Below are 13,461 nucleotides of genomic sequence, written 5' to 3' on the forward strand. Positions count from 1 at the left end.
AGCTAACTCAAATTCGAAGTGTACACATGTGTCTCTAACATGCCTCTGTTTTCGTGTTTTCTGGAAGCGAATGCAGACATTCCGACGTTTTTGGATGCTTGCCACATCGATCCTCCTATCGACGCTCCTTTAAGCCCCTAAGGTCACGCGGCGAACCGCCCCTAAAGGGAAGCTCTGGCACTGCCAGCAGCTCTCGACTCTTTTTCGTTGCAATCGCATCATCATCGTCTTTCCTATCCGAGTTTTCAAGTCGACCCGGGTTACTCTATTCGAACGGCGGACATTATGCGAGCCACGAATACTGTATTCGACTGCGAATCGATGCCCTCGAAGAACGGGTATCGTTGCCGAACAAGTCGTAACAAGATGACATTGGACGCGCTTCATACGGATCACCGGATCGGAACGGACGAGAGAAGAAAAGGCGGGGTGGGGCGATGAAAAAGGCTCGCGAATCTGTGTCAAATTTCTCCGCGTTTCCAATTGCGGCAGGCCAATTACCGACGCTGTGCCCTGCGTGTGACATATTTGGCGCGACGCGCGTGACGGGACGCGGCGCGGCGCGACGCGAGGCGATGCAACGCAACGCAACGCAACGCAACGCAACGCAACGCGAGGCGAAACGATGCGAGGCGAGGCGAGGCGAGGCGATGCGAGACGATGCAAGACGACGTGAGGCAAGACGAGGCGAGGCGAGGCAAGACAAGGCGAGGCAACGCGACGCGAGACGACTCGACGCGACGCAACGTAACGCGGCGCGACGCAACGCGAGGCGACGCGAGGTGAGGCGAGGCGATGCGAGATGACGCGAGGCGACGCGACGCGACGCGACGCAACGCAACGCAACGTAACGCGGCGCGACGCAACGCAACGCGACGCAACGCAACGCGACGCAACGCAACGCGAGGCAACGCGGCGCGACGCAAAGCGATGTGAGACGACGCGACGCGACGCAATGTAATGCAGCGCGACGCAACGCAACACAACGCAACGCGGCGCGACGCAAGCGGTCCATCGCGTCGCCAACGCCGCGACCCTTACCGTATCCCTAATATCGCTAATTACAAATATAAAGCTGCGACTCGGTGCCAGCCCCCGGCCGTAAGATCCTAACCAATTAACGGAAAACCGCGGACGCGCTCGTCTGGCGCTCCGCCGCGGAACGATTAATTAGTTTTGGTAGCAGCGTGCTGTGTGCACTAGCCAGACGGATTACAGTCGCATCCTGTGGGAACTAAAACCGCCGTCATTCTTTTTCCTCTTGCCCAGATACGCGGGCCGATACGCGAGCCGCCGGCGCGGCGTGCTCAACCTTGCACTCTGTGAGAAACTCTCGCGCGCATCGCCGCGCACCGTGCAACGATTCCCGATGCACACACCGGGACAACACAAGACGGCTTTGTTTCTCTTTCCATTGCGATTCTTCTTAGTTGGTTCGCGCGCGGGACCAATTGTCGTCCGATAAGATAAGCGGCCGCGACCGATCCGGGGCTTAGAAGCCTTTCGGTTCCCGGAAATTTCGGTGACTTTGGCGACGCGAAATTTTTCGCCGCGGATCGCGAAGCCCGTCCGATAAATTCAGCCGGCCGATCGACGATCTGAAAGAAGAAGAGTCTGCAGACACGATCGCGAGCCAGTGGAACGCGCGGTTCGTCTTTGTACCGACAAACCTTTTCGCGTCGGACGCATCGATTGTCGAGCGCCGGGCGGCGACTTTCAGATAACGCGATGCGATTTAATGATCGACCCAATTTCTGGGACGAACAACACAACGTGCCATCAGAGAGGTTTCCTGTGTTCGCATCGTGTCGCAATAATCAATAGAGCCGGTCGGCTGCATCAAGGTTAATTGTTTCGAAGATATTTTTTTTACTACTCGCCGCGATATTATTACCTGCAGGTTACATTATCTCTGTGTGTGCGCAACGTATCGCCGCGCGGTCGTCCGCGATATACATATATATACCCTCCGTAGAATTCTTGTTCTTTCGTCATTCCTGTTCAAGTCATTTTGACTGCTTTTAATTTCGATTAGAAAAGAAATTATGCATATGATGATACGATTTCTTTGAATTTTGTGACCTTTTTGTACAACATATAAATTTATTTATATGTTATAAGTTTATTAATAATTGTAGTTAACTCCCCCCTCCTTCATTTTCGGTATATACAGAGTGTCCCGACAATGTCTCGCAATTCGGAAATGGGAGGTTCCTGAGGTGATTTGAAGTAACTTTTTCCTTTGCGAAAATGTTCTCCGAGGCTTCGTTTACGAGTTATCAACGAATTACGCTGACCAATGAGCGATCGCGCACGCCGACGCCCCGCCTTCGCGACCACTAGAGGACCAACGCGACGCGACATTGGCCGTCAGGGCGGAGCGCCGGACGCACTCACTCTCCGATTGGTCCACGTTTTCCGTTAATAACTTGTAAACGAAGCCGCGGATTGCATTTTCGCTGAGGAAAAAGTTACTTCGAATAACCTCAGGAATCCCCTATTTTCGGATTGCGAGACCTTTTCGGGACACCCTGTATATATGTGTTATACCTATATTGCCCAAAAGCAGACGTTTCGACTGCTTGGGAAATTTAAAATAATCAGATGACTCTTACTATTGAATTGAATAAATTTCTTATACGACCAGTTCGGCTCTGTATTGAAATAACATTTTTCAATCTTTTCGATTACCGTTACACGATAACATACAAGTACATGATAAATTGTCGATTTGGGCATATACTAGATAAGTCGCAGTTGCTCAATAAGCTAAAGTAGTACTTGTTACTCGTATCTTAAATTCTTTTTATTTCTTAATATTTACTAACAACCTGTTATATAACTGTAAATAATATAAGAAAACATTAAAAATTAATTTTAAACAAATGTCTTTACACATTAGTTATTATTCTTTCACAATGCAGTCATTTTAACTGCTTTTGGGCAATATATAGGTATATACTAAGTTTCGGTCTTTCCAGTGTTAATTAGTAGACCGCGGATTTTTACGCGAAGTAAAAGTCTTCTGCATCGGTTATTCTTTGGTAGCGATGACGATGATGATAATAAGAATAATAATAATAATAGCTCGCGCTTGTTCTCACTGGGGCGTACAACGTTCGAACACGTGTTTACGTAAGGTAACGTAACGTAACGTAACGTAATACGTTGCCGGCCGACGTTTCATCCTGGAATCCGAAGCCAACTTTCGGTTCGAAATATTGGATCTATTGTATCCTGTTTCAGCGAAATGAAATTTCAAGGAGAGAACCTCGTTTCTCTCGAATCGGGCCCGAACGAGACTCGTCGAGCCTGGCGCAAGCTGTCGAAAGTGTCGTCCGATCGACGTTAGGACTCCGTCGACGACGCATCCGATTCAATTAGGCGTTGCAGTTCATTTTCTGGGCCGCGACGCGTTTCTCAGAAGCCGATCGAGCTTGCTAAGTGCGCTAAAGCGTTCCACGTTCGTGCGCGGACAGCTCAAACAAACGTCGAACGAACGTAAACATGATCGATAATAGGCGTCTTTTTTTATGCAACTCGCGAAAGACTCTCGAGTGAGATCTCGCGCGACCGTACAACGGCTTCGAAAATACAGGGTGTCCCAAAAATGTCTCGCAATCCGAAAGTAGGGGATTCCTGAGGTCATTCGAAGCAACTTTTTCCTCAGCGAAAATGCAATCCGTGGCTTCGTTTACGAGTTATTAACGGAAAACGCGGACCAATCGGAGAGCGAGTGCGCCCGGTGCTCCACCCTGACAGCCAATGCCGCGACGCGTTGCTCCTCTAGTGGTCGCAAGGGCGGGGCGTCGGCGTGCGCGATCGCTCATTGGTCAGCGTAATTCGTTAATAACTGGTAAACGAAGCCTCGGAGAACATTTTCGCAAAGGAAGAAGTTGCTTCAAATCACCTCAGGAACCTCCCATTTCCGGACTGCGAGACATTTTCGGGACACCCTGTAGGCAAAATTTCTAGCGCTGTCGCGTTCGATTCGGTCACGGGTAAAAATATAATATAATATAATATAATATAATATAATATAATATATATAATATAATATAATATAATATATATAATATATTATATTATATTATTATATACATACATATAATATAAATATATAAATAATATATAATATAATATTATCCGCGTCTTAACCCTTCACACTCGAAGCTATTTTAACTGAAAATATAAAATCAATTTTTTAACTTATAGTATTTCTACTTTACGTGGCAAAATGCATTTTATGCATACGAAATTGACTCTTGGGACTCGCACAACAGTTACACTCTTTTCTAAATCTAAACTTTATTAATAAAATTTGTCAGAATTATCTTAAAAGCTGACATAACAAATTTTAGTGGTGTCTCGGAGTCGCCACTCGAGCGCAAAGGGTTAAAAATCAGCCAGGATTTAGCGAGCGATAGATTCGTTATTTTTCTAGGTCGTCTGTCTGCACGCGAAAACCGATGCTCGACTGCGATAAAAAAAAGAAAGAGAAAAACGTTCGGTTTTCCTTGTGCGTGTTCTCGAGGAAAAAAACATTAATCCTCGTCGACGAAGGAAAGCTTTTAATAACGATCAAGAAGAAAACAACAGCTCTCGTGCATACCAATTTTCTACTGGTGGTACACGTACACGGGTTTCCACGTTCCGTTGATAGGCGTGTTCGCGATACAATGGGAACAATAAAGGCAAATTGTAACGCGACGAAACCTTCGCCCACGCTCGTTGCGTGTACGCGTGTTGGAACTATTAACGTCGCATCAACATCGGCGTCAACGGAACTTTTTTTCGCCGACGGAACTCCGTGTGTCGGCTCGTCGTCGACAGCGACTAATCGGAATTGTCAATTTCGAGCAACGTGACAAATTATCACGGAAGAAAAACGAAAACCCGTTCTCTGGAATTCTTTGGCAAATTCCGAAGACCGTCTTGCGACTTGTTTTTCGAGTTGGCTCGGTTCGTTCGCAAGGATAGCATTCAGCACGTATGTACATTTAGGAGTTTCGAATCGAACACCGAAGTTCAACCGTATCCGACGGCATGCGCTATAATTCGACACAAGTTTCGACTTTTGTTTCGAAAGCGTTGCTTATACATACGTAAGTTGCCGGAAAGAATCGAGCGTTTCGCAAACGGCGCTCGTAACATGGTAGCATCGAGACATTTCAAATCCGAGACCGTCGCGGATCAAGGTTAGGTGGTATTTGTAAGCGCATACCGTGTAAGAATTCTCGGAATACTTTTACCGATCTCGCCCGACGAGTTCGGGCTCGCTTTTAAAAGTATCGCTCCGTTTTATCGGAACACACGCACACGCGCATACATACCGAGAAACTATCTTCGATCGGCGTAATCGTAACTGAATCTAATCGTATCGATATCAATTCGCGATTCACGGGATACGAGGCGCGTGAAATACGAACGAGATTACATTACATTGAACGTTATATGTGCGTAGCGTTCCCTGCGTTAAACGCGTTGTACGCGTCTAGTTCTGCGCGCGTACATCAATGTATGTATGTGTCAACGTACCTGTCATCGTGGAGGCGTTTCAAATCGGTCATCTCGCGCTCGAACTTGAATTTGGACACTTCGCAGAGCAGCGCGTCCCGCTCGCCGATGACCTCGTTGAGCTCCCGTTGCAATCTCTCGATCTCCGCATACTGCCGGCTGATCAGTTGGTTCTTCTCCTCGAGGATGGTCTCAACGTCGGGATCCAGGAGACCGGCCGGATCACCGACACTGCCCAGTACCGTGCTCATACCGTTTGTTTACTTTCACCCGAGGGTGCGCGCAGCACACAAGCGCGCGCGCGCGCGCACACAAACACGACACGCAGCACGCACGCACGCACGCACGCACACGGCACACAAATCGCACGCACGCCAGGTACACACACACACACGCGCGTTAACACGTTTACCCCTGTGTGTCCGTTCGATGACCAGTAGCTTCGCCCCGCGAACCGAGCCGAACCGAATCGAATCGTTTCTACACGGCGATCACGGGAATCACCAGCCGCGTTCGCTTTGTATAGAAGCACGCGGCACTAGCAGAAACGGCCCCGGCCCCATACCAACGCGAATATCACACAGAACGGACGCTCTGTCCGAGAATAATACACGATCCATCGACGACGCAGCACCGTTTCATCGCGTACTCGCCATCTTGCATCTCGTGCCACCTCTCATGCTCGTGCTCGTGTGCTCGTACTTGCGCCAGTCCCGGTTCACGACCGTTCCCGTTCCAATTCCGCTGGATCGTTTGTCCAGAAATACCCCCACGGCCGCGCATGCGCCTCACCCTGGAACTGGAGGGAGCGCCGAACACCGCCATCTGGCAGCGTACTCGCGAAACTCGTTTCCTATCCGCGCGTCGTTTCCCGCGTCAATAACTCAAGGGTTATATTTTCTCATAACTCGCGTGTATGTTTGTACACATATTTGTCTTTTTTGCCTTTCAACCGAATTCGGAGACCTTGAAAATTTAACGATCTTCTTCTGGAAGTAATCGCTGACAATATTATACATACAACATTCTTGCTAAACCGTTACATTTTCTTCGATAATAACCGAAATTCGAGCTGCGGTGTGGCCAAAAGAAAAATGCAAATTGCTCGCTGCAGCAGAAAACCGAAGGCAAGAAGCCAACCGATTTTAAAATATCAACGAGATACAGTTTGCAAAAATACGTATCCCCGTTTTTCCGAGACGCTCGATTGTCGAGTATATTTAAAAATACACAGGTGAAAGTATCTTTTTCGTACAGGAAGAGAGGTAACATCGTCAGGAATATTTTTATCACAGCGTTACACCGTGATTTCGGGCTGTACATAAAGGAATGCAAAAAAATATGAGAAACCTAAAATAGATCCCCGGGTGTATTGTCTCACGCGACGTTTCGCGCTTGTAATCGTACTTTCTTCGTCACGCGAAGAGCTCTGACCTTCTTGACAATAACAAAATCGATGTACACACTATGTTCCTGATACGTATACTTAAATTTTTTCTACTCTATGTGTCCGTAACGGTCGAACGCATGGATAAATCGCTCCGCGAAAACGGCAAAGTAATAGAAACGTCTGCAGGTTCGCCCAGGTAATATCTCACAGGATTTTCTCTATATAAATCGGTGCTAGTTCGACGTGATTAAAATTGTTGCATCGACGCGAGTCTTGATCGTCGCGAAAATCTCGCGATACCGTCGAAGCGAAGCACGCGTTCTCCACATTGCAAAAATAGGTTATCTTTCTACGCCGCGTTTCACTCCGTACTTTCGTCCTGACAGGCAACTGGTACAACACGTTCTGCTGGTGTAGCGTTACGAGAGAGAGAAGAAAAAGGAAGTGCATAGGTAGTTGTTCAGTGGTGTTCGAGAGATAAGTTCTGCCCTGTTCGCGACCGCGTGGCTCAAACAACCACCGAAAACCGTGGACGTGGTGTGCTGGTTGCAACGCGGCACCATCGACATCCAAGAAGAGGGAATTCAACTGTCCTTTAAACGGGTGGCGACCTTTAAAACACGACGCGGAAACATTGATAAACGTGCATAACAGATTTCATGGCGTGAACTCTTGTCGGAACCTAGGAAACGCGGGGTAGGAGGATGACAGTGTGCTTGGGGCAGGTTCGAATAATTGCGAGCAACGAAAAATCTATTTTCTCGAGAGTTATGTCTAGGTTATACCGTTGGATTGTCGTCCACATCGGCGTGCGTTGAGACAGACATGGGTATCTACCGTGAAAAACTCTCCGATTCCACGGTCGATCGTCGTCCGATAGAATTCTCAAGAATCTCTTCAGACGTGGCTCTCATGTGTTCATAACAATGAAAGCGACGTGCATGACTTGAATCAGGTTAAGTCATACAGTAAACGTTGTCCGCTTCGTTGTTGCTCAAACGTCCAGAAAGGAAAAGCAAGCCCTGATTTCCTTTTTGGTTCCGCTTTCCATGAAATTTTGTAAATCGTTTCATTTCTGATACACATTGTAAGAAAAAACGAACAAAAATTTCGGAGAACGCTGCACTGAATTGTGACAGCTTTCTTTTATTGTCATACTAGAGCACAAATTTGTTAGCATTGGATAAGGACATACAAATATTAATTATTATTTTATTTATTAGTACTTTATCTCTGTATTGCGTTTCATTCGAGGTGTCACGAATATGATAAAATTGATGCAAGCGAGATCATATTTTACATTGTTCAGGACATATAAACTTTAATAGTCGCTATATCTTCGCTGCTTCTTGAATCATAGATCAAGATTGTCTGCAAAAAGCTCATTAAGAAAAACCTCGATGTTTCTACAAATTGAAACTTTGTTCATTATACGATCGATGTTAAATAATGCTTTTAAACATTCGTAACTCTATCGTGTTTGTGTTAAGCTGTGATGTTGTGCAGTGTGATTTAAAGACAGTGTATGTGCCATTCCTTTCTTATGCAAGACATTGGCCATGGTTGATGCCTTGGCATTTTCATGAGAATCGTAGAAATTTAGGACCTCCTTAAACAAAAAGTTGGCTTTTGGTTAAGTTTTTCATATAGTAGCCTGTGGAAATTTATTGCAATCATGACAGATATTAATATTCAGGATTTACAAGATCTTCTTATATACTTCTCAAAGAACACTTACCGAGCTAAGGATGCAGATAATACAGTAAGTCGTTGTTTATAATTGACAGAAAATAATGGTAGAAAGACAGTTCGATATGATGCTATATTTTTAATAAAATAAATTATATTTTCCAAATATAATGGATATTATATTATTTCAGAGCCAAACAATTATGCAAAGATGTCTGCTACTCACCGACTTAGATTATACTCACGCTGTAATAAACAATAACGGAGGTGATCTCAGTGCACATTATCCTAGCCATCTCGTCATTCTAGAAAATGAGAAGTCTAATAAAAATCCAAACATTAGCGATACACCGCCACCACTGCCACGCACAACAGAAACTATATACGAAACCATGTACGACCCCAATAAACTGAAGGAATTGATAAAAAGCGCTAGATTTGCCAGGTGTCGTTCAAGATTTCCACTGCCAGTAATAATGTATAAAGGAAGACATGTCTGCAGATCGGCTACATTATCCGGCGGACCTGAAATTTATGGTAGATCCGGATTAGATTATTTATTTGCGGGTAGCGAAGGAATAGTCTCTATTCAGCAACAAGTAGACGAAGCACGAGGGAGTGACTCTGTACTTAGCGAATGGCAACTGTTTGATAAAGTCAGGCATCAAGATATCAAACTTCTGAAAACGCTTAATGTCGGAACTATCATCGATTTTATGGTTGAGAAGAAGAAGGTCAAGTTTGGAATGAAGTAAGCCAATCGGTTCGTCTACAATTACTTTTTGTTGATAGAGTAACTAACTTGTTGTCTGTTTTTTCTTTGGTATACAGTGTGACCTCTTCGGAGAAAGTAGACAAGGAGAAGAGGTATTCGAACTTCACCATAATTTCACTGCCATATCCTGGATGTGAATTCTTCAAAGAGTTTAGAGAGAACGATTATCTGGCTAAAGGATTAGTATTCGATTGGTCTCAGACTCACGTGGACGCGCAGATAGGAGTGCCTGAAGATTCAATTTCCACTCAATTACGGATCAGTTGGGAACAATACCAAGTCTGGGATCTAGTCCTGCTAACTCAAAATTATTTAAAACTGATATTAAGATATTTGAGCGATAGTAGTAATGGAATATTGATACATTGTATTTCAGGTACGTGTTGTTCTCCGACTGATAAGCGGTCCGGTTTCTGGTATAATTAAACAGTTATTTACGTTTTGCAGGATGGGATCGCACACCGTTATTTATTTCGTTATTAAGAATAAGTTTATGGGCTGATGGTGCAATACACGCGTCCCTGAACGCGTATCAAATTCTTTACTACACAATAGCGTATGATTGGATGTTATTCGGTCATGACTTGGAAGACCGACTGAGCAAAGGGGAAGAGATATTTTTCTTCTGTTTCTATTTTTTGAAGCACATCTACGAGGATGAGTTCAGTATTCATCCGCGTCACAATAGGTCCCGGCATACGGTTTTACGTAACGATAGTGACTCACAGTTAGACAATGTTATGTTCGATAGTGAATCGGTAGTGACGTTGAGTTCGGTCAGTTCCAACTTAAGTCTGAATAGTTGGTGTAGCTCTGTTAGTCAGAACAGCAGGGATAGTCAAGATAATAATCCACCAGCGGTGTTTCATTGTGCTTCCACGGAGAGTCAAGAAGATAGTCATAGTAATGGGTTCGTTGAGGATTCTACCGATTGGCTCTCTTAATCTGTTTGCATACGCTTAATGTGACGTTCGACTTTCTTTCTGTTCAGGAACGTTGTACCATGGACCTTTTACCCCTCCCCGAACAAGGAGGGCGTCGCTCATGGATCACGGTCCCCTCTTCCACCGAATAGAACTTCTCCCGTAGCGGTTCCTGTACCTGGACGTCTTCGACAACGAAACGAATCTTCGTCGTCTGGTGGCTCCTGGCAGATGATATCTGGGACTGGCAGTTTACGCGGTTCCACAACTGCCAACGCTCCCATCGCAGATGGACTAACGTCTTCTGGTTTAGCTTGCAGATCTCAATGCGAAACATGTACGGGACACGGGTCTCAAGAATCGAGTACCACGATCATCGAAGACGAAGCGTGCGCGTTATTAGCACAGTAAGTAACGACTAGATAGATTCTGCCGAACTTTACTTGCATTCCCTGATATATAATATATCTGTTCGCGTTTCTCGTTTCAGATCTCGCAGAGAGAAGTTACAGTGTTTAAGAAAAATATTTTATAACGCTTACAGCCATACTGTCGGATTTCGAATGAAAGATAACTCCGAATCGAGCGCCTTCGGCCAGCTACTCGGTAATTTCGCCGAAAAAGTAGGAATTCTTTCTACTCAACGCACATCGTTGTGACTGTAAAACATCATTGATTTCGCCACGATCATCGATTCGTTGTTATTGATTCCTTGATTCAATTCAGAATTTTATATGACGCTTTTCATTAAGAATGAAACAGTTGTACATTATCGTTTATGTGAATAACACATTGTTATACAAGAAAATGCGTATTGTACGCTCGATATGAATAAAAACTTGATATTTTTGTATATATATATATATGTATATTATATGTATATGTATATATATTTATATATATATATTTACATGTATATATGTATGTAAATAGGTGTGTGTTCACTTGTTTTCACTTTATATTTATCACACGTACGTATATGTATACTTTTTACTGCCGTCTGTATGAAATTAATGCTAGCACAGATGCGTAGTAGTTAGAGTTTTAAGGAGAATTATAAGAATGTTACAGTGTACGAAAATAATTCTAGTAGATCATTTCACCCTTGATTTGCTAATTATTTCAATAAAAAAAGAAAAAAGAGGAGGAAGCTACCGAATTCCTGGAAAGTCACAAATTCAACACATGTACGATTCTGGACAATTTAACATGTTCTCTGCACATCGGGCATTGCGACTTGGAACTCAACCAGTCCGCAATGCAATACCAACAAAACAAATGACCACAGGGTGTAGCGGTTGTTGGTACTTTCTCCAGGCATAATTGACAAGTTTTGCTGTTTTCGTCGATTACAACATGCTTCTCGATGTAATTTCCATTGTCGTTGTTCTGCCAGATTTTCAGCACGCATTGCGCCAATGTAGCAAGTCCCAGTAATCTTAATCCCCAACTGACGCTATCGGTTGGACGACGTCCGTACACCTGATCAAGTTCAAAACAAAATTGTACAGAACGAAAAATTTGACCCAGAGAGGATATGTTTTTTTTTTTATTATGCTCATTACCTTAGCATAATCGATTCCTGTTAATCTTTTTCCCAGGCTGTAATATTGACCAGACATATAAAAGACTCCTTTATGAATTAGTATAAAAACCGGGATCATGTTAGATAGCTTCGCTATAAATGCGTTTAAAAATGTAACAGCTTCAGGGGTCAGTGCGCTATGAGGATGATTAATTTTTGACTGTAATTTTCTTAATATTTTCAATAATACCTTTTCTCCGAAGCATTCTAAAATTACCGACACTACTCTCGCCTGCGTAAAACATGGATGATACAAATTAATGATAACGCAATACGTTACATTCTATCTACGTGGATCGCTACGTACAAACAACGATGGAACTTTACGGGCTTCAAAGTCAGCCTGTACGATTCCTGTATATTCCTCGCCTAATGTTTGATTTCCCATTCCGGACGTGAAGAAGAAATAAAGTAATTTAAATGGCACATCGGACTGTATGAAAGGCAAGGTGCCCGTTCGCCTTCCCACGATTTGTAAAAGATCGATGACTTTTTCTCGCAGGGTTTTAATAAAATCATCGTCTCTCTGATACGATCGCAGAATCTCTGCTTCGCTCGCAGATTTCAGCTTTCTGTACCTTCTTACCATCATATTTGTCAACGATTTTCTATACTATATTCTGTCAACAAGTCACAAGTCATGTCATAAACATAACATTCCGGCCTATTACACAACATTTAATAAAGAAAGATCATACTGTAAGCTGATAATACACTGCAAGATAATACGAACGTAACCATAAGCGTGGAAGAAAATTTGGCACACCTCGTATGAAATTACCGTTGCGAGTGTAAAGAAAATAACCTTTGGATATTGTGTGACCTCCCCTCCCAATTACCGATTCATTAAATTAATATTCGGCTAATTGGCCGAATGAATTTTATATATGCAAGACGCAACTCGTCCTCGTCATGCGCAGTGCGTAGGCGACCGTTCACATTCTCACCGTTTTATATGCGGAGTGTGACGTGTAATTAGCACCGTGAACATTTGCCTGCAACATAGGACGACTGCATCCGCACGCCCCTCGAAATCCTTAACAAATCTCTCGCTATAGGCTAGTCAGGGAAAAGTGCGGACACGAGAGATGCAGCTGGGCCACCATGTGCACGCAAATAGTCACAGGTTATACTGCGTGTGACTGCGAGTCACGGTCATAAGGGTTACAAGGACACTGCACGCGATTGGTTTATTGACAAAGGAGGTGGTACCAAAAACGCAAGGGGAATAAGAGTCCGCCATCTTTATGTGGCAGCCTAGTGCTGCCACCTGCTTCTTAAACGAGAACTACGCTTGAAATTTGAATCGACGAGTATCCGCCATCTTTGTGTATCCCGAACTGCTCGTTGCGATACTGGGACATTGAAACAGTAGCGAAACAACGTGGGAGTGCAAAAGATGTAACGTTCCATTATAATATGTACCAAAATGCTTCGAAAAATACCATTGAAAAAAGCAAATGGTGGCGCTTCTTGTGACAGAATCTCAAAGCTCCACACAGCGCCGAACCTTATGCAGGTAAAACATTTGAAACTGGTACTAGAAAGGAAATTTTCTAGACAATTACAGAATTACCAACCA

At 44.1% G+C, this 13,461-nt stretch overlaps 3 protein-coding genes across 19 annotated transcripts in view; 1 reads left to right on the top strand and 2 right to left on the bottom strand.

The window, feature by feature from the left end:
* Positions 1-6,252, bottom strand: part of siz (Brefeldin-resistant Arf-GEF family protein schizo) — a 90,095-nt gene extending 83,843 nt beyond the window's left edge. For 2 of the 4 annotated variants that reach the window (XM_033477149.2, XM_033477145.2), the window contains exon 1: positions 5,539-6,252. In XM_033477149.2, the coding sequence (XP_033333040.1) occupies positions 5,539-5,768 (230 nt within the window). In that variant the 5' untranslated portion in view covers positions 5,769-6,252. The remainder of the gene's footprint in view (positions 1-5,538) is intronic. The other 2 variants (XM_033477142.2, XM_076526028.1) reach the window with 2 other exon arrangements.
* Positions 6,253-6,965: 713 nt separating this feature from the next.
* On the top strand, positions 6,966-11,147 carry EDTP (Egg-derived tyrosine phosphatase). Of its 10 annotated transcripts, none has more exons than XM_033477155.2 (8): positions 6,966-7,103; positions 7,294-7,359; positions 8,268-8,669; positions 8,788-9,347; positions 9,428-9,747; positions 9,819-10,281; positions 10,363-10,701; positions 10,785-11,147. In XM_033477155.2, exons 3-8 carry the CDS (start codon positions 8,583-8,585, stop codon positions 10,951-10,953), a joined length of 1,938 nt encoding a protein of 645 aa, XP_033333046.2. In that variant the 5' UTR covers positions 6,966-7,103; positions 7,294-7,359; positions 8,268-8,582; the 3' UTR covers positions 10,954-11,147. The 10 variants fall into 10 exon arrangements, with proteins under 10 accessions (XP_033333046.2, XP_076382151.1, XP_076382148.1 ...); XM_076526036.1 differs by having other exon boundaries at positions 8,398-8,669; XM_076526033.1 differs by having other exon boundaries at positions 7,294-8,669.
* Positions 11,057-12,990, bottom strand: Pex10 (peroxisomal biogenesis factor 10). Of its 5 annotated transcripts, none has more exons than XM_033477162.2 (4): positions 12,685-12,990; positions 12,187-12,499; positions 11,860-12,111; positions 11,057-11,776 (listed from the first exon to the last, which is right to left on the bottom strand). In XM_033477162.2, exons 2-4 carry the CDS (start codon positions 12,469-12,471, stop codon positions 11,465-11,467), a joined length of 849 nt encoding a protein of 282 aa, XP_033333053.2. In that variant the 5' UTR covers positions 12,472-12,499; positions 12,685-12,990; the 3' UTR covers positions 11,057-11,464. The 5 variants fall into 5 exon arrangements, with proteins under 5 accessions (XP_033333053.2, XP_033333052.2, XP_033333054.2 ...); XM_033477161.2 differs by having other exon boundaries at positions 12,661-12,990; XM_033477163.2 differs by having other exon boundaries at positions 12,827-12,989.
* Positions 12,991-13,461: the final 471 nt, after the last annotated feature.

Source organism: Megalopta genalis, chromosome 13 (genome assembly GCF_051020955.1).
Source record: "Megalopta genalis isolate 19385.01 chromosome 13, iyMegGena1_principal, whole genome shotgun sequence".
NCBI classification, from domain to species: Eukaryota; Metazoa; Arthropoda; class Insecta; order Hymenoptera; family Halictidae; genus Megalopta; species Megalopta genalis.